The 24,188-nt window shown below is 40.1% G+C and overlaps 1 protein-coding gene across 1 annotated transcript; it reads right to left on the minus strand.

Annotated features, from left to right (window-relative positions):
- Window positions 1-15,538: 15,538 nt before the first annotated feature.
- On the minus strand, window positions 15,539-17,064 carry LOC133245860 (protein transport protein Sec24A-like). The gene has a single exon (XM_061413509.1). The coding sequence runs from the start codon at window positions 16,918-16,920 to the stop codon at window positions 16,018-16,020; it is 903 nt and encodes a 300-aa protein (XP_061269493.1). The 5' UTR covers window positions 16,921-17,064; the 3' UTR covers window positions 15,539-16,017.
- Window positions 17,065-24,188: the final 7,124 nt, after the last annotated feature.

Raw genomic sequence — 24,188 nt, forward strand, 5'->3', positions numbered from 1 at the left:
CAGCACCTGGGCCTGTGTGACTGCGCTGGCTTTACAGCCCTGACTTTTTGCGGGAGGCACCTGGGCGAGGTAATCTTGCCTCAGCCTTCCAGTTTCAGGATATGTGGTCCCAGCCTGGGTCACGTTTCTGTCTCTGTACGCATATGGCATTCAAGATTCTATAACCTAATTCAGTACTTATTAAAAAAAATACAGCCCCAGTGAAACCACCCGGACACCAATCAGACCCTTAGGTGTTCAAGACAGTGTGGATATTACCTGTCATTTTCTTATACTGAGGGTTCTGTCTCCCCTGCTGGCTTGTTAACGCCTCGGAGGACAGAGACCTTGGTTTTTACTTCTGTAATCCCCTTGCCTGTCATCATCACCTCCTCATTGCCTAACATGTGACCTGAGTCTTCTATGTATAGTGGTGGCAAGATGGTGTGTTTGAAGTTTTCTCTCTCCAAAGGAGGTAGTTCCCTTCTTTAGAACAACAAACTCAAACCTAGTCTTAGAGAAATATTTATGATTCCTTAAGAAAGGATATTGAGTCTTAGGATTTTAAAGTTGGAAGGAAGATGGGGGATCCCAGTGGATTTGCACTGCTGGTATAGAGTCACACAGCTTATTATTGACAGGTCAGGATGAGAAAACGTCTCAAAATTCCAGCTCAGAACCTTTTTATAATATATGATACCTCTTCTGCTGCAAGTTAAATTAGGAACCTACTTTGAATCTTCATAAGCTCAGAGCTTGTTGTACTGTACACAGTGGGGAGATGACTTATGGGTATCTGAGAAAGAAGAACAGATTATGAGAGTTATTTGTTTTAGAATGTGATTTATGAGCAATTATTGAGAAGGATAATGAGAAAAAGGAATGGCTTGTTCACATAATATAAGTAATACTGCTGTCTGTATTTTTTCTGTTAAATCTCTGTGGCCTCCATGAAGTATATTCTTTGTGGTATAGAAATGGAAAATGTAAATTCCAGATCAGCTTCCTCCATCATTCTCCCATCTGGCTAGCAGCCTTCCTTCACCATTTATAATGCTAATGTTAACGTTAATTTGCTGCTCCTCGAAAGATATCTCAGTTTATATCCCCCAATTATCCTGTGAATGAAACTGAACATATTTTTGCTGAAAAACTGTACTGTGTTAGATACGTGGCAGGATATAAAAATAATTAAACAAACAAACAAATCAAAACAACCCCAGGGACTTCCCTGGTGGTCCAGTGGTTAGGAGTCCGCCTTCCAAAGCAGAGGACATGGGTTCGATCCCTGGTCAGGGAACTAAGATTCCACATCCGTAGGGCAACTAACCTGGCATACCACAACTAGAGAAGCACCCCCCATGCAGGAACCAGAGAAAGCATGAACCACAGTAAAGACCCCGTGTAGCCAAAAAAAAATTTGAAGAAGCCCAGGAACAAGGAAAAGGAACACCGAGTTGATTTGCTGTTTTGTTTAATCTAGGTCACCTCTTACTAGGACTAATCAAAAGTTGAGATGTAATGGAAAAAACAAACAGCAGATGGGGAAGCTGGAGACATGGAATCTAGTTCTTACTCAACTTCTAATTAGCTATATGACCTTGGGCAGGTCACTTAATCACAATGGACCTCAGTATTTTTTTCATCTCTAAAATGACAGGTTTAGATAGGAAATAATTTCAAAGCTCCCTTCAAAGTCCAAAGTCTCAATTTATGATTACAATATATTTATGTGAACCAAGCAATCATCTAATTTATTCCAGATTATGTCAAAATTAACTTATAATTAACCGATGTTACCCTCACTTTAATTCAAGAGCTCTGAATAAAACTGAAATTACAAATTGAAATCAAAATGAAACAAAGCTTTTAGTGTTAGTGATGTTGGCAAGAAAGTTGATACTTAAGGTTCAATATTCTTTTTGTTTAGCTTTTGCCCAATCCATAGTTGCTGAGTGGGAAAGCCTTACTGTCTGATGTCTTTTTATTCTTCTTTAAGGTATGAAGCACATGCACACGCGCGCAAACACACACACACAGATACAAGCCCTATTTAAGGAAGAGAAAGGTGAAAGAAGGCATTTGGACCCAGGGCTCACAATTCACCTATTCTTTGCACCAAGTGAGGGTTTCCTCTCAGCTGTGGTTGGTCATGCTTTCTGTGTGGAGCCTTGGGCAGGCTGGTACAGATGCATATACAATTTTGCCACAGATCGTGCCCTCACAGCTAAAAGCTGTGCATTGGTGGTCTTGACCCTTAGGAGCCCTTTTTGACAGGGTACAGTATAGGAGAACTCACATTCTTGCTGGTGTGCTCAAAAAAAAAATTTTTTTTTTTTTTTTTTAACATTTCAGCATATCTTTGCTTTCCTTTGATTCTTCTGAGGTTTAAGGGTGGTCATTGGCAGAATTACACAAATAGAGTGTTCACAGCTCAGCAGTCCTTGGAGCCACATTTGGAGTTCTACGTGGGTGGCACAAGAATAAATGCCAATAAGAAGCCAGGACAGATCTGTTAACAGAAATTAAGTGACTCAGGCTACAGCTCTGAAAGCTTCCATTAAAAAGCCTGAAACACTTAAGAATTATCATCGTAGGAAAAAGGCTGATTAAAAATTGCTTTGAATCCATTAATCTTTTCAAAAACATGTATCTTTTCATATGTCCAACAATTAGTATTTTTAATACTTTGAAAAATGAGAGGCAAAGTAGCCTTTAGCATCGAGTTTTGCTTCACATTAGATTTTTAAAAATTGAAGCCAGAAACAAAATTTCTTTGTGTTCCTACTCTGGCAAAAAAAAAATGGGTTTGTGGAAAGTGATTTTAAAAATGAGGAAAATGTTACTCAAAATATAGCCTATGAAATACAGCATGTTTTTCTACCTTTATATCTTTCTATGGGATGTTATCAGTTATATTCATGCAATCAAAATCATTTTCTCTGATTCAACATAAGTTTTTAATTAACTTTCCAGAATCCTAATTAGTGCAGTATCAATGATCTGTGCTCATCTTTCTTTTTTCAAAAATATTGAGCTTGGCTGGCCTTACTGTTAATAAATAGCTTGTTCAAAAATTTTACTCAAAAATTATAAGGATTGAATGATGCATTTTGCATATGTGTAGAAGTATAGACATATATCTTTCAGAAAGTAGTCTCAATTTTAGCAGTTAGGGTAGCAGCTATTTCTGGTTCTGCTTCTGTCTGGGTACGGACAGGATAAATGTTGAAATATACAGTGAAAATAATTAATTTTCAATATTTTCCTTTAACCATTGAACATTAGAAGCAACCTACGTTGAGAACTGTCCCCACAGTTGCTGCCCACCTGGTTGGCTGGCCACCCATGCTGGGAAGCCACACACCCTGATTTCTATATCAAAGCACTATTTTCCTTCAGTAGTCCCCATACCACGCTGCTGCTGCTGCTAAGTCGCTTCAGTCGTGTTCGACTCTGTGCGACCCCATAGACGGAAGCCCACCAGGCCCCACCGTCCCTGGGATTCTCCAGGCAAGAACAGTGGAGTGGGTTGCCATTTCCTCCTCCAATGCATGAAAGTGAAAAGTTAAAGAACGATGGCCTCAGACAAGGCTTTCCTGGGACACTGTAATGTGTCCTTCCCTTCCTCCTTGGCAGGGTGATTGTTCTCAGTGGAAAAGAACTATTTCCAGAGGGATTATTAGAGACTTGCTGGCTGCCCAAAGAGGAATTTTGAAAAGAAGTGTGATGCTGGAAGAAATGATCCTAACCGTGTGTGTTCCCTGATATCTCACAGAGAGCAAAGCCGAGAAAAAGAGGTCCTTTAGAAAGAAGACTTATTCTCCTGTTTCACCCATTGAAAACCCCCCAGGGCCTGCTTCTATAGAGTCTGTTGTTGTTTAGTGACTTCAGTTGTGTCTGACTCTTTGCAACTCCATGGACTGTAGCCCGCCAGACTCCTCTGTCCATGGGATTCTCCAGGCAAGAATACTGGAATGGGTTTCCATTTCCTTCTCCAAGGGGTCTTCCCAACACAGGGATTGAACCCATATCTCCTGCATTGGCAGGATTCTTCACCACAGAGCCACCGGGGAAGCCCCACTTTGGAGTTGCAGAATAGAGATTTAGGATGGGAAGCAGCCTTTAGGATGTGAAGAGCTTGTGCCGTCCATCTGTAATCAGAAGGTAACTGACATTGAGTTGAACTGGTGTCCATGGACTCTATTTGAGTCTGTGCAGATGCGCTACAGGAAGTTGGCTCATCAAACTGTTGTTTGACGAGGTAGGTGGGCATGAGGATATGAAGCCACAGTGGCATTTACTGAACACTTGCCTTGGGAGTATTGTTCCTCCTCTGTCCTGTTGATCGTCACAACCTTCCTAAAAGCTCCTTAGGCTCTTTGTAGATGTGGAATCAAAAAACTCAGGTGAATTGCTTAAATCCATCCTCTTTAGGCAAGTTGGAGCAGAAAAAGGTAAAGACTAAGCATCTTACCTCCAAACCCTGTGGTCTGTATGTGAAAATTCTCAGGCAGCAAGGCTTCTGGCCAGAAAATCTCTTTCCCTCAGGGCCCCAGCAGAATTAGGTAGTGAGCTCTGTGCTTTTGATGACTGTTCTAGTTATCTGTGCTGTGTAACAAACTACCCCAAAAGTTGGTGGCTTAAAATAACAACATATCTTATAATATTTTGTGGGTTTTGTGGGATAGCAATTCAAGAAGGGCTCAGCTAGGTAGTTTCTGGCTCAGAATTTCTCATCTGATTATAGTTAGACAGTGGTTGGAGCTGGAATAGTAGAAGATTAGAACGTCTGGAAGCTAACCAGTCATCTGTCCCTTGCTATAGTCCTGGAGGCCTTTCCCTGTGGACTCACTGTGTAGGTTTAGTTTGGGCTTCTTTACAGCATGGCAGCCCCAAGGTAGAACCTCTTCACATGGCATCCCAGGGCTTTAGCGCAAATGTTTGAGCAATCTGGGTGGGCACTGTCTCTGAAATTGTATCCTAGCTGGAATCTAGGCATGGGCCTCTCCCTAAGTGTAAGGAGAACTGGACACTATGATGTCAGCTTGGCAACTCGGTGTTCAGTTAAAATGTGAGATTTCTAAAAGGGAGAAGGGAGGATAGAATTAGGGGCAATAAATAGTCTCTGCCACAAAATTATCATGGAGTTGCAGAGTCCACGTAGAAATGCTGGTAGCAGGTATGCTTACAATGAAGACACTGTGCCTTCTTCATTCTCACCTGACCCGCTGCAACCATGTATGATTTGAGTGTATTGAGACTGTAAAAGGGGTCTGGCTGGTTGAGGGTCCGAAAGGAGTGAAGCTGGATAGCTGATCAGCTCCAGATTTACAAGGGATTTTTTTTTTTACTTTATGGTATTTCTTTTTTAAAAAACAGTATTGAAGTATAATTGATTTACAATGTTGTGTTTAATTTCTGCTGTGCAGCAAAGTGATTCAGTTAAACACACACACACACATATTCTTTTCTATTATGGCTTATCATAGGATATCGAATATAGTTCCCTGTACTGCACAGTAGAACCTTGTTGTTTATTCATTCTGTGTATAATACTTTGCATCTGCTAATCCCCAACTCCCCATCCTTCCCTCCCCGACCCTAACCGTCTTGGCAACTGGAAGCCTGTTTTCCATATATATGAGTCTGTTTTGTTTTATATATATGTTCATTTGTGTCATATTTTAGGTTCAGCATATAAGGGATACATGGTATTTGTCTTTCTCTTTCTGACTTACTTAGATTAGTAAGATAAATCTCTAAGTCTATCCATTTTGCTGCAACTGGCATGATTTCATTATTTTTAATGGCTGAGTAATATTCCAGTGTATACACACACACACACACACACACACACACACACACATATATACACCACATCTTCTCTATCTATTCATCTGTTGATGGACATTTAGATTGTTTCTATGCCTTGCCTATTGTAAATAATGCTGGTGTGAGCATAACAGTGCATACATCTTTTGGAATTATAGTTTTGTCTGGATATATGCCCCAGAGTAGGATGGCTAGATCATATGACAACTCTATTTTTAGTTTTCCAAGGAACCTATATACTGGTTTCCATAGTAGCTCCACCAGTTGACATTCCTACCAGTAGTGTGAGATGGCTCCCTTTTCTCCACACACTCTTCAGCATTTATTAGACTTTTTGATGATGGCCATTCTGACAGGTGTGAAGTGATACCTCATTGTAGTTTTGATTTGCATTTCTCTAATGATTAGCAGTGATGAGCATCTTTTCCTATTGGCCATCTGTGTGTCTTCTTTGGAGAAATGTCTCTTTAGGTCTTCTGCTCACTTTTTGATTGTTTTTTTTTTTTCCTGGTTATTGAATTGTTTGTGCTGTTTGTGTGTTTTGGACATTAAGCCCTTGTTGATCACACTGTTTGCAAATATTTCCTCCCATTCTGTAGGTTGTCTTTTCATTTTGTTTATGATCTCCTTTGCTATGCAAAAGCTTATAAGTTTGATTATGTCGCATTCGTTTATTTTTGTTTTTATTTCTATTGCTTTGGGAGACTGACCTAAGAAAACATTGGTACGATTTATGTCACAGAATGTTTTGCCTTTTGTCTCTTCTTGGAGTTTTATGGAGTCGTGTCTTATATGTAAATCTTTAAGCCATTTTGCATTTACTTTTCTGTATGATGTGAGGAAGTGTTCTATCCTCATTGATTCACATGTGGCATTCCAGCTTTCCCAACATCACTTGCTAAAGAGACTGTCTTTTCTTCATTAAATATTCTTGCCTCCTTTGTCAAGATTGATTGTTCACAGGTGTGTGAGTTTATTTTTGGTCTCTATATTCTGATCCATCGATCCATGTGTCTGTTTTTGTGCAAATACCACACTGTTTTCACTGCTGTAACTTTGTAGTATTGTCTGAAGTTTGGGAGAGTTATGCCTCCTGCTTTGTTCTTTTTCCTCAGAATAGCTTTGGCAATTCTGAGTCTTTCATCAATTCAGTCACTCAGTCATATCTGACTCTTTGCAGCCTCATGGACTGCAGCATGCCAGGCCTCCCTGTCCATCACCAACTCCCGGAGCCTGCTCAAACTCATGTCCATCAAGTTGATGAGGCCATTCAACCAGCTCATCCTCTGTTGTCCCCATACCCTCCTGCCTTCAATTTTTCCCAGCGTCAGGGTCTTTTCAAATGAGTCAGTCTTTGCATCAGGTGGCCAAAGTATTGGAACTTCAATTTCAGCATCAGTCCTTCCAATGAATATTCAGGACTGATCTCCTTTAGGATGGACTGGTTGGATCTCCCTGCAGTCCAAGGGAGTCTCAAGAGTCTTCTCCAACACCACAGTTCAAAAGCATCAATTCTTCAGTGCTCAGATTTCTTTATAGTCCAACTCTCACATCCATACATAACTACTGGAAAAATCATAGCTTTGGCTAGATGGACTTTTGTTGGCAAGGTAATGTCTCTGCTTTTTAATATGCTGTCTAGGTTGTTCATAGCTTTTCTTTCAAAGAGCCAGTATCTTTTAATTTCATGGCTTCAGTCACCATCTGCAGTGATTTTGGAGCCCCCCAAAATAAAGTCTGTCACAGTTTTCATTGTTTCCCCATCTATTTGCCATGAAGTGATAGGACCAAATGCCATGATCTTAGTTTTCCAAATGTTGAGTTTTAAGCCAACTTTTTCACTCTCCTCTTTCACTTTCATCAAGAGGCTCTTTAGTTCTTCTTCACTTTCTGCCATAAGGGCGGTGTCATCTGGATATCTGAGGTTATTGATATTTCTCCCAGAAGTCTTGATTCCAGCTTGTGCTTCATCCAGCCTGGCATTTCACATGATGTACTCTCCATATAAGTTAAATAAGCAGGGTGACAATAACAGCCTTGACATATTCCTTTCCTAATTTGGAACCAGTCTGTTGTTCCATGCCCAGTTCTAACTGTTGCTTCCTGTCCTGCATACAGGTTTCTCAGGAGGCAGGTCAGGTGGTCTGGTATTCCCTTTCAGAGTTTTCCACAGTTTATTGTGATCCACACAGTCAAAGGCTTTGGCATAGTCAATAAAGCAGAAGTAGATTTTTTCTGAAACTTTCTTGATTTTTTGATGATTCAATAGATGTTGGCAATTTGATCTCTGGTTCCTCTACCTTTTCTAAATCCAGCTTGAACATCTGGAAGTTCACGGTTCATGTACTGTTGAAGCCTGGCTTGGAGAACTTTGAGCATTACTTTGCTAGCTTGTGAGATGAGTGCAATTGTGCGGTAGTTTGAACATTCTTTGGCATTGCCTTTCCATGGGATTGGAATGAAAACTGACCTTTTCCAGTCCTGTGACCACTGCTGAGTTTTCCAAATTTGCTGGCATATTGAGTGCAATCCTTTCACAGCATCATCTTTTAGGATTTGAAATAGCTCAACTGGAACTCCATCACCTCCACTAGCTTTGTTCGTAGTGATGCTTCCTAAGGCCCACTTGACTTTGCATTCCAGGATGTCTGGCTCTAGGTGAGTGATCACACCATCATCGTTATCTGGGTCATTAAGATGTTTTTTGTATAGTTCTATGTATTCTTGCCACCTCTTCTTAATATCTTCTGCTTCTGTTAGGTCCATACCATTTCTGTCCTTTATTGAGCCCATCTTTGCATGAAATGTTCCCTTGGTATCTCTAATTTTCTTGAAGAGATCTCTAGTCTGTCCCATTCTATTGTTTCATCGTTCCATATAAACGTAGTCTTTCATGGTTCCATATAAACTTTAGGATTAGTTGCTCTAGTTCTGTGAAAACTGTCATGAGTATTTCTATGGAACAACTTTTTCACTGATAGTATTGAATAAAAACATCAAGAAGCACTAATCTGTTGAGCACCGAAAATATGCAGAGTGTTGCCTTGGGAACCTGAGAGATAAAAGGAGTATGAGATGATACTGGTCTCCAAAGAACACGAAGTCTACTTGGATGGGTAGACTCAGTGTTGAAAAGTTAAAGAGGCATGAGTTTATAAAATGATTACTGAACATTTCTTTGGTTACTCGTCACATGCTCTGTAACACAAAAGGACCCTACATCCCATTGAAGATCCATCTAAGCTCTCTATTAGATGGGCTGTCTTATGCAGGCTAAAGATAAGCAAAACCAAAACAGCACTACTGAGTGGTAAGGAGCTGGAGAGAGAAGATGCTCTGAGAGTGTGTGGACTGGGGACTGACCTGACCGTCTCACCCAATCCCAGCCATTTACCCCTTAGTCCCACTCATGGCCTCATGAGCTCTATAGAGAGAAGCATAGTGGAGTCCGAGGATAGGGGGCAATCTGGAGGTTCAAGTCCTCTTAGGGAGTTTCTCATTAAGAAATAAATGTCCCCTGAAGAATGGATAGAATGGAGAAAAGAAATCTTTTGAGATTAAGAGACAAGGGGAATATATTTTTATTAAATATGTTTAAATTAAAAACATTTTAATTAAAAAAAAAAGAGACAAGGGGAAGAGAGAGGCATATTCTAGGCCTCGCTAGTTATGCCGATTGACTGGAGTGAAAGGTCTTGCAGACACAGAGTGTGAGGAACAAGAGTTGTCATCAGTGTATGAAGGTCCATGAATGCCCGTTCAAGAAATTTTTTTCATATGCTGTCTGTTGTGGAAAGCAGCAGGGTGGGCTTGGCAGCAGATGTTTTTAAATAACACGCTACACCTAGACAGTGAAGGCACACCACTTAGCTACATTAGACTTTAAATGTTAGCTGGAAGTTGTTAATCACAGTGGTTTCTTCTGGAACCTGGGGCATACACAAAAGTTCCATTTTGAAGATCTATATTTAACTAGCTAAGCATCTTTTCCAGACTTTGGTCTTTGAGCGTTTAATCAGTTTTTGTTTATCCTGTTTGATGAGCCTGGTCTCACAGAGCCTTCGTTGGGGGCTTCCTAAATGTGAGTGTCTTCAGAAGGGAGAGGAGCAGGAGGTCCACAGGCTGTCTCTTCAAGTGTGCCCCTACCTCAAAGGGGTGTGGGGACTGCTGTACCATTACTGCTCCTTGGCACAGAGCCACAGAAAGATGGACACGAGGCCTGTACATTTGTGTTTTCCCATGGCTAAAGGCAGTTGCGTTGGCAGGATCAAGGGACATTACTTTCACTAAAGATCAGAACAAAGTGATAAAGAAAAGTTTCCTTAGAGTGAGTCTGCTCTCAGTGACATTAAGAAAAGGTGAAGAGGGAGGCTTTAGAGCAAGGGGATATATATATACAGACACACACATACATATGGCTAATTTGCATTGTTGTACAGGAGAAACCAACATAATGATTGTAAAGGAATTATCCTCCAATTAAAAATTTAAAAAATAAAGAATGGTGGAGAACAAGGAGAAATTTATTAGAGGATCAGATGTAAGTTGGAGCCTACATTTCTAACACCTTTCCGTAGGTTAGTGAAGAACATTTGGCTAATACTTGTTTGATAAAAACATGTATGTATAATAGTGCATTCTCATGCCACGCACAGTGCCTGGGACATAGGAGAGTCCTAATAAATTGTGTTGAATAACTGAATCAAGTAATCTATATAAAATAGTTGTGGAATAAGTATCAATAAGAGAAATCATTAATCATGCTCCTGCTTGTGGAATAGTCTTTTATGTTTGCTTGCTTTGGTTTTAAATGGCTCTGCATACAGATTTCAGAAATTTAGGGGGAGAGGAGGAGAGACACATAATGAAAAGAATCACCTTTAATTTTACCTTTCAAAGGTAATCACCTTTATCATGTAAGTATATTTCTTCCATGGGCTTCCCTGGTGGCTCAGATGGTAAAGAATCTGCCTGCAATTCAGGAAGATTGGGAAGATCCCCTGGAAAAGGAAATGGCTACCCACTCTGGTATTCTTGCCTGGAGAATTCCATGGACAGAGGAGCCTGGTGAGCTACACGGTCCATGGGATCGCAAAGAGTTGGACATGACTGAGTGACTAACGCTTTCATATTTCTTGTCATCTTCTTTTCTATATACATCTATGTTCATGTATAAATTCTAATTTGTTTAAACCAAGTGCATAACCTGAAGAACAGAAGCATAAATTAAAGAATATTGTATAGATTTATGGGCTTACCAAGAGGCACTAATGGTAAAGAACTCACTTGCCAATGCAGGAGATGTAAGAGACATGGGTTCAATCCCTTGGTTGGGAAGATTTTCTGGAGGAGGGCATGGCAGTCCACTCCAGTATTCTTGCCTGGAGAATCCCGTGGACAGAGGAGCCTGGCAGGCTACGGTCCGTGGGGTCACAAAGAGTTTGACACTACTGGAGTGATTTAGCATGCACAAATGCATATAGATTTATTAAATCTTCTTCTCTGCTGTAGCCTTAAGACATAAACATGATATGTAAATATATACCTATATTTTATATGAGTCACCATTCACTTAATCACACATTTGGAGCCTGCTATATCAACACGCAATTCATATTATACACATGTTCATTTTTGCTCTCTGTTCTGGCAGTGTGCAGGTCTAATGTGAAAACTCAAAACCAAATCCACAACAAAAACGCAAAAACTCACAACGTTTTGAGGCCATTCAGCCTTCTGGTAATAATCCGACAGCTGTTCAGCGTGTGACCATTTGTCAGACCTTGCCTTCCTGGCTGAGACTTGAATAAAAGAAGTCAGAGTCCTGTGCATTTGCTGAGATGTGATTACCACCTCTGAAATTGGCCTGCAGAAGAGCCTCCAGGCCAGGGATCTATGGTGAAGATAGCACGGGGGCCAGTGAAATATTCTAGTACATTGGCACTAGAAAATTGGACACTGTCCTTGTTTTCTATAAGCCTTAGAAGGCTGGCCATGTACTCAATGTTAAGGGTTTTGAGTGTCTACCATTCTGTCAATAGGGTTGGAAAATAATGGGCCTTTCTTAGGTGAAATAAGGGGGGTTCCGTGAAGGGCATGTATTGCACAGCTGGGAGGTTTTGCCCTCTTTTTTCTCTTGCTTTCTCATTGAGCTCTACAGGAGGAAGGGCCATACGAGGAGGCTGGTATGTGCTCTCCTAACCCTTCACCACAAACCCGGCTGCCTAAGCTGAAGCAGCCACACAGAGAGCTAAGGAAACTTTAAAAACTTAATTAAGGGAAAAAAGCAAACAAAATAATGCTGTAGTGGATTTACTTAGGGCTGTAGCCTTGCCAGGAAAACCACAGAGTCTGCATGTATATGTTTCTTATATAAGACATATCTAATTAAAACGGGAGACGGGACAGCAAGCTTTCTTCTAAGTTCATTTAAATACATGTTTATGTTGTATTTAAATTCCCTGTGGGGTAATGTAATGCTGATCCAAAGACATAAGAGCAATTTGATTAGGCAACTGCAGGCCTCTGTGAATACTTTGAGCCCGAAGTACTTAAGACTTAATCTCCCCCGTACCCTATACCCCATACCAAGGTTACCCACGGAGGCTGGGCCAGCCCCACCCCTGACGGCAGTACCTCTGAGGCTGGACTGATTCATCTTCCCTTTGTAATGCCTTTTACTCTCCTGCCATGGTTCTTTAACTCAAGGTTATCCTACTCAAGCCTTCTTTTTGCTTTTCTCTGCTCTCGATGATTTATGTTATCCTTTCAGATGACATTTTAACTTAAAAAAAATTTAAAGAAAAGAGTAATTCTTCTTTCTCTTTGCTTCTCATGCCACTTCTTTTTGAGGGCAATGAAAATATTCTAAATAGAACTTCAGTTTGCAGAAATGTAAAATGTTTCCAAGTCCGCCAAAATCTCCACTTGTATATGTCTAAACAAGAAGACGACGTTTGGGGAAGTAAAATGTCATTGTCTGTTTGCTTGTGATGTGGATTACGGTTTAGGACTTCGCTTCTTAAAGCGGGCATCGTCAGCATCATTCCCTGCAAGCTTGCGGGAGACGCAGAATCTCAGGGCCATCCCCAGGCTGACTGAATCAGAGTCTGCACTTTAATAAGAAACCCAGGTGATTAGTGAGCACGTTATCAATTAGGTACCAATTTAGGCACCACTTTAAACACCGATTTAGGATAAATTTGCCTGCTGGACACATCATTTTTCCTCAGGCCCTTCTTCTTGAAATTTTATATAGGTTCTCCAACAGGAAGACTACGGAAAATGTTCTGTGCGCTCAGATTAGATTCTGCCTTGGGCATCTTGAATAGCCTTTTTATGGACTTATTAGAAATGTGCTACATGGAATAAAAGTGAAGAATCACTGCCCAAGGTTTGAAGTCCCCCCCTTTAATTACGTCTGAATTTAATTTATAATAGTTCTGGACTGAAATTAGTATATTAAAAATTGATTTACTATGCATTTATGAATATATTTAAATAGAGTACTTGTGAGCAAAATATTTTATTTAGGATAATATACCTGTATATACCAAAGTAGATTCTCTGTAGAATATTTATTCTGCATAGTTCTTGAAAAAGACTATAATTCCATCATATATCCATAAAGGAAGGCTAGTGTTATGTTCTTTTTTTTAATCCTTTCCCTCTTCATATTTTCCCCTTTATTTCATTTTTTTTTGTTTTTCTACTTTTTTATTGAAGTATAATTGCTTTACAATGTTATATTAGTTTTTGCTGTACAACAAAGTAAATCAGCTATATATGTATACATTTTTCTTACCTTTTTTATTTTAAATTCATTTTTAATTGGAGGAGAATTGCTTTACCATATTGTGTTAGTTTCTGACCTGCAACAACTTGAATCAACTTTAAGGACATACAACCCCCTCTCTTCTGAGCCTCCCTCCTACCCCCACACCCAATCCCACCTGTCCAGGTCATCACAGAGCAGCGAGCTGAGCTCCCTGTGCTACACAGCCTCTGCCCACTAGCTCTCTATTTTACGCATGCTGGTGCATCTATGTCCATGCTAGTCTCTTCATTAGTCCCGCTCTCTCCCGCCACCTTCCCATGTCCACAAGGCCATTTTCTGTGTCTACGTTTTTATTCCTGCCCTGAAAATAGGTTCTCACATTTTAAAGTTGGATCTTTCCTGCCTCTGTTAATCTGATTATGTCCCACCAACCGTGAGTTTTGGAAGCTCCGATTCCAGGCCCAGTTATTTTAAGCCACTTTCTTATTAGGTCCAAGGACTGAGATCCATACTCTGACACTTACTGTCGTACTTTCTTTCATCTCGAGTTGACTTGGGGCTGTGTCCTCTCATTTCTCCTTGCCAGTCCCCTCTTCCTTCATGGCGTCTCTTAAACTTGCCTCCTTGAGCTTTCCACACCCTCAGGTTTTCAGCAGCAGTAGGACCTCAGTTGGAATACGGTGTTGATACCTGCTGTGGTTGTTATTGGTTTTTAAAATTTATTTATTTTTAATTGAAGGATAATTGCTTTACAATATCATGCTTTTGGCCGTACATCAGCATGAATCAGCCATAGGTACACACATGTCCCCTCCCTATGTTCTTTTTCTTCTTAAAACTTGTGTTAATATAGACCCTATCAGACCTAACTGAAATGGATATGTCATTACTGACTGCATGTGGTATCACCTTCTTGAAAGAGGCTATAATTCCAGCATATGTCCATTTTAAAATAATCTCATCTGCTTAAAAACATTATTATACTATCTGAAAGGCCATTTGGGGTTCAGTTAAACAAGTGACTAAAATAAATTTATGATTTCTTCTAAAGCTTGAGTTGAATTCTAACACCTATATAATATTTGCTGTTACATTTTAAAGAAATACAGTAACCACTCACTGCCGAAGTCTGGTTTTATGGAGGAAGAACACATACTGCAATCTTGAAATTAAGTTGTTTTTTTTTTTTTTTATGAAAGTGACTTCAACTTTTATTACAATTTAACTTCATATACCAAAGCACATATACATAAGATTTTAAAGGTGTACTAAACACTATACATACATATATTTTCTGAATTATTACAGAGTAAAAAGAATGCTCTTTTTCTACCCTCATTTTCATCTACTCTAAAAATACAAACAGTAAACGTGGTTTTCAAAAATCTCAGAAGCTCCTCTATTTCCCAATGCTTAATGAAATCTCCTTCTAAACAGATTTTTAGAAAAATTGAAAACTTAATTTTCAATGTGGATATCAGAATGCCCTTTTTCCTTCTCTAATCCTAATAGAATGTTGTTAGGTGATATTTCTTAATATATAAATAGTGAAACAGTTACTGAAGGATATCTCCTCCTCATCAATTACTGAAAAAACTACATTCAACTAACCTTCTAGCACTGCCCACCTCCCTTCATACAGCAGTGAATGAAGCTAATGGCAGCTATTCTGTGGACTTATTTTCTTCCACCCTAGAGAAAAGGCATGGGACAATTTCTAAATAAAAATATTTCTTAAATTATAGGCTTAAATAATACCATGAAATATGCCATTTGTTATATGCCCAATATAATAAATGTAAAAAAATGGTATCAAAGTAATATTACCATATTTTTTGCTTAAGAAATATGTAATCATTTATATATAAGTATAAATGCCTGAAAAAAAAGTGAAAAGAAGTTATATATGAGTGGAAGGATTACACATAAATAAGACAGGAGGTTTTTAAAATTTTTTTTGCTTTTTTAACTTTACATTTATATTATCCGATTTCCCTACAATGAATACAATAATATTAATTTAAAAAACATACCATCATTAACTCGGTAACATAAGTTACATTTCCATCTCCTTTGATCAAGAAAGCTGACAAAAGGGTTGATGTATGTCCTGCATGAACGGCATCTCACAATTGTACTAGAGGTAACCACAGGCAATTGCACTAGGTCTTTAAAAGGATGAAGCAGCAGTCCCAGAGGAAGTTTGGCTTTATTCAGTAAGGCCTGAGTCTGAGGAATGCTGGTCAGTGTGCAGCGAAATAACTCTGGGTTACAATTCAGCTTCTGGATATCTTCATGCAAATTTGGAACTGGAGGCTGCAAAGGTGTCGATGGAAGCATGTTTCTTTCTTGAATAAGATTGATAACTCTTAGCCCCTCTGGATGTAGGCTTAATCCACTCATACTTGAAGTTAAATGATTAGCACCTAAAGGAGTCTAAAGAAATATAACTGAGTAAAAGCCTGTGGACCACTTGGGTAATTCAAGGAAGAGGGTGGTAGTCCTGCTCCTGTTGTACTAGGTGGTGCTGTGTTCTGATAACCGGGTGGTAAGGAGGGATATGAATATCCAACACTTCGGCTCATTGTGGGATTCTTAGTAGTAGGCTGTGATGTTGCCAAGAAGCTACCGCCTTCAATTTCATCATAATTATTGTGAACCACCATAGATCCATTATTGGTATTTGATATAATACCTTCTTGGTTGCTAGTTGAATTAAATGAGGGCTGGGGCACAGTTCTAGGTGTCAATTTCTGAGGAGTAAGGGCCCTCACTGGAGGTGGTCCTCCAGTTGGAGGGGGGCCAAGAGGAGCTCCTGGTTGAAAAGTAGTAGGCAGAGGTGGATTCACTAAGGGCAGTGCAGACCCTGATTTTATGATGTTGTTTTGAAGTGAAGAATCTCCAGAAGAAACATATTGAGGACTCATCAAATTTGTATTCCCAGTCATGGTTGGTTGGGATGATGCACGAGGACAATGGTTTGTCTGTGACAAATAGTTATACTGCCAATTCGAAGGTGATGATACACTGGCTCCAGGAAGAAAGCTACCAGAAGGCATTGGTGTAGCAGCTGGGTTCTGAGAAGTAGGTAGTGGCATTTGGGGACTAGGACCACTACGGAGTGAAGGTGTCACTGGATGAGAGGCCACAGGTGGTCCATAAGGAGCTTGTCCAGGTCCCTGATAATTACTTAATGGAGAAACAGTCTGGGAACCACCAGAGTTAGACTGTCCGGAGACTGGATTCAAGGTCTTTGCTGGTATTAGATGAGGGTAGGATCCTGGAAGCTGAGAATTATACCCTTGGCTCACTGACACTTGTGAAGACATCAGGGCATTCTGGACAGGACCATTCGTGTAGGGAGACCCCGAGGCCGAGGCGGCCCCGTTCTGGGCCTGGAGGCCGGTGGAGGAGCCGCCAGAGGCGGGTATCCCGGGCTAGGACATGACGACGAAATTAAGTTTTAAGAAGTTATTGGTTCAGAATTATGTGGTTTCCAGAATTATCCAGCCCCTCACTCTATTCTATAAGTGACCCTCGTTCCTTATCCTTATGGCTACAAAGTCGTAGACAGAGACTAAACACTATTTTTTGTTTCATTTGTCAGAAAAATAATAGCCATCATGAATAATAGCAATTCAAGTGATTTCAAAACACAAGATTGAACAGTCCTGTTCCCATTGTTGATGCTGAGGGTCTGTCAGATACTCATAACATTGTACAGGAGGTGGTGACCTAAACCATCTCAAAGAAAAAGAAATCAAGAAGGCAAAGTGGTTGTCTGAGGAAGCCTTGCAAATAACCGAAAAGAAGACAAGTGAAAGGCAAAGGAGAAAGGAAAAGATATACCCAAATGAATGCAGAGTTCCAGAGAATAGCAAGGAGAGATAAGAAAGCCTTCTTAGATGAACAATGCAAAGAAATAGAGGAAAACAATAGAATGGGAAAGACTAGAGCCCTCTTCAAGAAAATGGAAGATACGAAGGGAACATTTCATGCGAGGATGGGCACAATAAAGGACAAATGGCAAGGATCTAACAGAAGCAGAAGATATTAAGAAGAGGTGGCAAGAATACATAGAACTATACAAAAAAGGTCTTAATGACCCAGATAACCAGGATGATGTGGTCACTTACCTAGAGCCAGACATCCTGGACTGTGAAGTCAAGTGGGCCTTAGAAGCATTACTACGAATCAAGCTAGTGGAGGTGATGGAATTCCAGTTGAGCTATTTTAAATCCTAAAAGATGATGCTGTTAAATTGCTGCACTCAGTATGCCAACAAATTTGGAAAACTCAGCAATTGCCACAGGACTGGAAAAAAGTCAGTTTTCATTCCAATCCCAAAGAAAGGCAATGCCAAAGAATGCTCAAACTACCATACAGTTGTGCTCATTTCACATGCTAGCAAGGTAGTGCTCAAAATTCTCCAAGCCAGGCTTCAGCAGTATGTGAACCAATAACTTCCAGATGTTCAAGCTGGATTTAGAAAAGGCAGAGGAACCAGAGATCAAACTGCCAACATCCATTGGATCATAGAGAAAGCAAAATTCCAGAAAAATCTACTTCTGCTTCAATGACTATGCTAAAGTCTTTGACTATGTGGATCACAGTAAACTGTGGAAAATTCTTAAAGAGATGGGAATACCAGACCACCTGACCTGCCTCCTGAGAAACCTGTATGCAGGCCAAGAAGCAACAGTTAGAACCAGACATGGAACGACAGACTGGTTCCAAATTGGGAAAGGAGTACATTAAGGCTGTATATTGTCACCATGCTTATTTAACTTATATGCAGAGTACATCATATGAAATTCCGGGCTAGATGAATGACAAGCTGGAATCAAGATTGCTGGGAAAAATATCAGCAACCTCAGATACACAGATGATACCACTGTAATGGCATAAAGTGAAGAGGAACTCAAGAGCCTCTTGAAGAAGGTGAAAGAGTGAAAAACTAGCTTAAAACTCAACATTCAGAAAACTAAGATCATGGCAAATAGATGGGGGAAAAAGTGGAAACAGTGGCAGATTTTATTTTCTTGGTCTGCGAAATCACTGTGGATAGTGGCTGCAGCCATGAAATTAAAAGACACTTGCTCCTTGGAAGGAAAGGTATGATGAACCTAGACAGCACAGTAAAAAGCAGAGAAATCACTTTGCCGACAAAGGTCCATATAGTCAAACCTATGGTTTTTCCAGTAGTCGTGTATGGATGTGAGAGTTGGACCATAAAGAAGGCTTAGTGCTGAAAAATTGATGCTTTTTAACTGTGGTGCTGGAGAAGACTCTGAAGAGTCTCTTGGACAGCAAGGAGATCAAACCAGTCAACCCTAAAGGAAATCAACCCTGAATATTCATTGGAAGGACTGATCCTGAAGCTCCAATACTTTGGCCACCTGATGTGAAGAGCTCACTCATTTGAAAAGACCTTGATGCTGGGAACATTGAGGATAGGAGAAGGGGGCAACAGAAGATGAGATAGTTGGATGGCATCATGGACTCAACAGACATGAGTCTGAGCAAACTCCAGGAGATAGTGAAGGACAGAGAAACCTGCCATGCTGCAGTTCATGGAGTGGCAAAGAGTCAGACACGACTTAGTGACTGAACAACAACAGGTACTCGGAATTTATCTTGCATCAGTAAACACTGTCCAGATTTACAGGAGGTGCTCACCCCAAGAACAATTGTTATTGTTGCTCAACGAAAGCCATCATGCTTGTAGGAGCTCAGGCACAAACTCGGGTTCAGAATTTTAGATGTCACAGTATAATTGCATTATATCATTTCAGTTCCATATCGCTAAGACTGTTACATTCTGAAGCAGCAAACAGTTTAAAAACCTTACTTTTAAAACTAAGATTCACGGTTTTTACTGGCTGTCATTTTATGTCACCATCATTATTTGTAACACCTTTTGCACTTTCTATGTGCTGTAGACAAGCTAGTCTAAATCCCTTTTCCATATCAAATCACTAAAACACGTAGGATTTTTAGAGACATGGTATTATTCTCATTTTAAAAGAGGGAAACTTGAGACCCAGAGAGCTTAAGCCTCTATCTAGTTCCAGGTCACATAGTTAAGAAACAATAAAGCTGGAACCTAACTGTATATGAATGTAGAGTTTATTCCTCTTAAATTTGTGAGCATGAAAAACACATATTGTGAAATTATTCCAGTTTGGGGTGGTGGAGAATGCCTTGTCTTGGAGGACAGTTATTTTTCGCATTTGTTTATATACACTTTACTTTTGCTTTCTTCAGGTTAAAAATATAATGGCATTATAAAGTTGAAATCTCTGTCTGAATTTATCATTTAAAAAATTTTCCTTCAGTTTTAAGAAAATTGGATAATATACAATATTATAATGAAAAATGTACTTTTATACATGTATAATATAATGAAACAGTGGATTAATAATAGCTACTAGCCTTGCCTTTGGTTGCAATGTGATTTTTAAAATCCAGTTTTATATCCTAGGAACATATATTTTACCCCAGAAAAGGACAATGAAAAATCTTTCAAAGATTTTGAACAAAGGAAATCCAATTAGAAGACTGTTACAATCTTTTAAACAAGGGATAGAGTCTGGAAAGGTGGGCAAATGACATGGGAAAAAGTGACTGATTTAAAAAGAAGTCTCAACAGAGGTTCCTCAGTAACAAGATATATGAAAAGGGTGAAAGATATTACAGATCCTTTGTAAGCCTTGAGTCTAGGTCAATTTAAGAATGGTGGATAGAGAAACATCTTTGAAGAAAAATGACGAGTATAATTTGGGACACGGACTCTGAAAGGTTGACAGAGCATCCAGTTTGAACTTATTCAGTGGTTAGAAAAGGAAGGTTGAACCTGGAGATGTCAGGTTAAGATGCCCTGGCATTTTTCCAGCTAAGGGTCCTACGAGGGCCTCCGGAATGGTGAAAATGGGCTTGGCCGGGTGGGGGCAGCAGAGCCTCACCGATTACTGAGGACAGCTGGCTGGGACACGGGCACAGACCGTGGATGTTTGGACCGAGCCTTTGGATGTGCTCTCACTCAGAGGCAGGTGGCAGAGGACACTGAGGCCATGGGGCCTTAGAAGTGACCTGCACAATATAAACCACGGAAGCTGAAAGATGGACGGTTTCTAGACGGTCAGGGGAGAGTAGATGCGCCGTCAGAAGCAAATAACCAGGGACTCTGGAGAAAGTGATTTTAAAAGAGTAGAGTGGCCAATAATAGATTGAAAGGGGTTCAGCAGGGAATGAGAATGGAGATGGAGAAATATTTTTTTCAAGTTTTGCAATGAAGGAAGTAGGGTGATAGGATGGTGGTTTGAAGGGGAAGGAGTATAGATGGAGTGTTTTTTTGTTGTTGAGGTATTCTTGTGAATGTTTATGAGCTGAATGGACTAATCTGATGAAGGGAATAGTTGAGGATTCCAGTGAGAGGAAGAATGAGGGATAATTATGAAGCTCCCTCTCAGAGGAGTTGGGGATACAATCAGGAGTTCTAGTGGAACGCTTGGGCTGGAGGAGAGTACAGAGAACAGAGGTTTTGTGCATCTTTATTAAGAGCACCAACTGTGGGTAAGAAAGCTGTGTTTCGAATGTTCATTTGGAAAGCTTAAACCATTTCCTTGGGGGAAATACGGTAGTGTTGTGGATGTGGCATGGGGGACGTGGGATGACTCTGCCGTGAGCTCTTCAGACGGCCCTTAAGGTATTAATCCCCTCCTGTCAATAAATGTGCATACAGCCTGGAGTTACAGCATTTCTTTTTTCACTCTTACACTCTCTTTCTCACAGGCGTTTAGTTTTTTTCCTTTCTCTCGCCTTCCCCCCCACCCTACCCCCCAAGAGAGAGTCTGATGACTTTAGTTTTTTAAAATGTATTTATTTTAATTAAAGGATAACTGTGTCAATATCGTGTTGGTTTCTGCCATACATCAACACAAATCAGCCATAGGTATACATATGTCCCCTCCCTCTTTCTCTTTTTGATTATATTTTTAAACTTTTTTATTGGAGTATAGTTCCTTTACAATGTTGTGTTAGTTTCAGGTGTACAGCAAAGTGAATCACTTATACATAGATTCACTCTTTTTTAGATTCTTTTCTCATATAGGTTATTACAGAGTATTGAGTTCCCTGTGCTATATAGGGGGTTCTTATTATTAACAGTTATTTATTTTATATATAGTAATGTGTATGTATCAATTCTAGTTTCCAAGTTTCTCGCTTCCTCCATTTTATTTTTAGGATATTTTTAGCTGTGTCAAAATCTTTATCCCCATTATTGCAGGAACACTTTAGTATTAAAGCACTAGATGTTTAGTAACCAATTTTTAACAGTGTCTTAATATCCTGAATACTCTTCCTAGAACCCAAATGTCTCCAAGTTGGAAATTTAGACCACCGGTTCTCAATCCTGGCTGCACATTAGACTCACTTGGAGGGGCTTCTAAGCAAAAGCAATGCCACTCCCCACTCGCAGAGATTCTGATTCAAGTGGTTTGTAGTGGGGCCCTATTATCAGTCTTTTTAAAACCATGTTCCCCTAGTAATTGTAATATACACTCAAAGTTAAAAACCACTGACTTAGACAAATGGCGAATTGTTTGTCTGTGCTTAGTTGCTCAGTGGTGTCTGACTCTTTGCGCCCCCTTGGACAGTAGCCTCCCAGGCTCCTTTGTCCATGGGATTTTCCAGGAAAGAATACTGGAGTGGGTTGCCATTTCCTACTGCAGAGGATCTTCCCCACCTAGGGTTTGAACCCACATCTCCTGCATTGGCAGGCAGAGTCTTTACCACTGAGCCACCTGGGAAGCCCTAATAGCAAATTACACTGTTACTATCAATGGCACCCCACTCCAGTACTCGTGCCTGGAAAATCGCATGGACAGAGGAGCCTGGTAGGCTGTAGTCCATGGGGTCTCGAAGAGTCAGACATGACTGAGCGACTTCACTTTAACTTTTCACTTTCATGCATTGGAGAAGGAAATGGCAACCCACGCCAGTGTTCTTGCCTGGAGAGTCCCAGGGACGGGGGAGCCTGGTAGGCTGCCATCTCTGGGGTCGCACAGAGTCGGACAGGACTGAAGCGACTTAGCAGCAGCAGCAGCATTAGGTAATTTGTTCAATGCATCTTTTAACATAGGCTGTCCCTGCAAACTCAGTATGACTAAAGTAAAATGTGTTTCCAAAAGCAATTTCCCCTCCTGATTTTTCTTTGTCAATTACACCTCCATAAAGGAAAATATAGAAACCTCTTTGATTCAAGTTTTGAGGAATTTTCCGTTTGTTTTTAAATAAAAATCTTTTCAACACAGTTATTTCAGAGTGGGTTACATATCTGCTTCTGTGTGCTGAGTCGCTCAGTCATGTCCGACTCTTTGTGACCCCATGGACTGTAGCCCACCAGGCTCTTCTGTCCATGGGGATTCTCCAGGCAAGAATACTGGAGTGGGTTGCCATGCCTTCCTCCAGGGGATCTTCCGACCCAAGGATCGAACCCAGGTCTCCCGAATTGCAGGCAGATTCTTTACCATCTGAGCCACCAGGGAAGCCCTATCTGCTTCTACTTTTGCAAAAAAATTTGGAAGGGAGTGGGTACAAAACATGATTAGACTAGCAGCTGAAACCTGAGAATTAACCTAACCCCACTTTGACACATGAGAAAATCTAGGCCCAGAGTGATTGAGTGACTTGCCGAGTAATACAGAGGAAAACAGACTACATGGAGGAAGGATAGGGAAAGGTTTGCATGAAGTGTACTTATCTGGATTAGTGGCCAGGAACAGAACTCAGATCTTAGTTTTAGTTCATGGCTGTTTTGACCACAAAAGGAAAACTGGTCAGCCTAAACTGGAAGGTGAAAGAAACAGAAAATTTTGTCCTCAAAACATAACTCCCTGTCCAGCCCACCATAAAAAATAAAGGTCATATACCATTATTCTCACCGTTATTCTGGATTTTTCTCAAGTCCTAACCACACCATTATGTCTTGGCTTCTCTCTTACCCATCATTTGCCATTTTTGAGCATTGATTGCCCAAAGCTTTCTGGACCTTTTCTGCTTCCTTTATGCTGAATTAATTCTTTTATTGTTATTTTTTATTAATTTATTGGCAGAATTTCCCCCACATTTTTATAAGAGCTTTGGCTCTGATAGAAGTATTTATTATACATGTACTTTAACCCCAAAGGAAACCAGAAAAAAAGTAAACTGGAACAATAAATTAATTTTTAATTTACAGGGATATTAGGAGATGAAGTATGGTTAGAAAAAATTTCCTGAAGTAAAATAACCATGCTGCCATTCAATCCTTGCCATGAATGTGGTTTGTCAAAAAACCAAATTAAATCCATTAAAAAAATTTTTCTGTGCTCTTTTAAATAAATATTTTTCCAAAATTTAAGCAAAAGGAAAAAGTCCATTCAAGGTAATAAATGTTAGAGTGCTTACTATTCGTAAGGCACTGCTGCCGTGGGCCTGGAAAGAATACTAAAATGACTACACCCTTGCCTTTGGGAGAGAGATGTGCGTCTTTTTGTCTTTCAAAAGTCTTTGCATAAACAAACCTCTGGAATCTGGGAGGGAATCACATAAA

This window comes from Bos javanicus, chromosome 4 (genome assembly GCF_032452875.1).
Source record: "Bos javanicus breed banteng chromosome 4, ARS-OSU_banteng_1.0, whole genome shotgun sequence".
Classification (NCBI taxonomy): Eukaryota; Metazoa; Chordata; class Mammalia; order Artiodactyla; family Bovidae; genus Bos; species Bos javanicus.

Excerpts from the sequence above, each read along its gene's own strand:
- LOC133245860 (XM_061413509.1), bottom strand. The coding sequence starts at position 16,920 with ATGTCTTCACAAGTGTCAGTGAGCCAAGGGTATAATTCTCAGCTTCCA.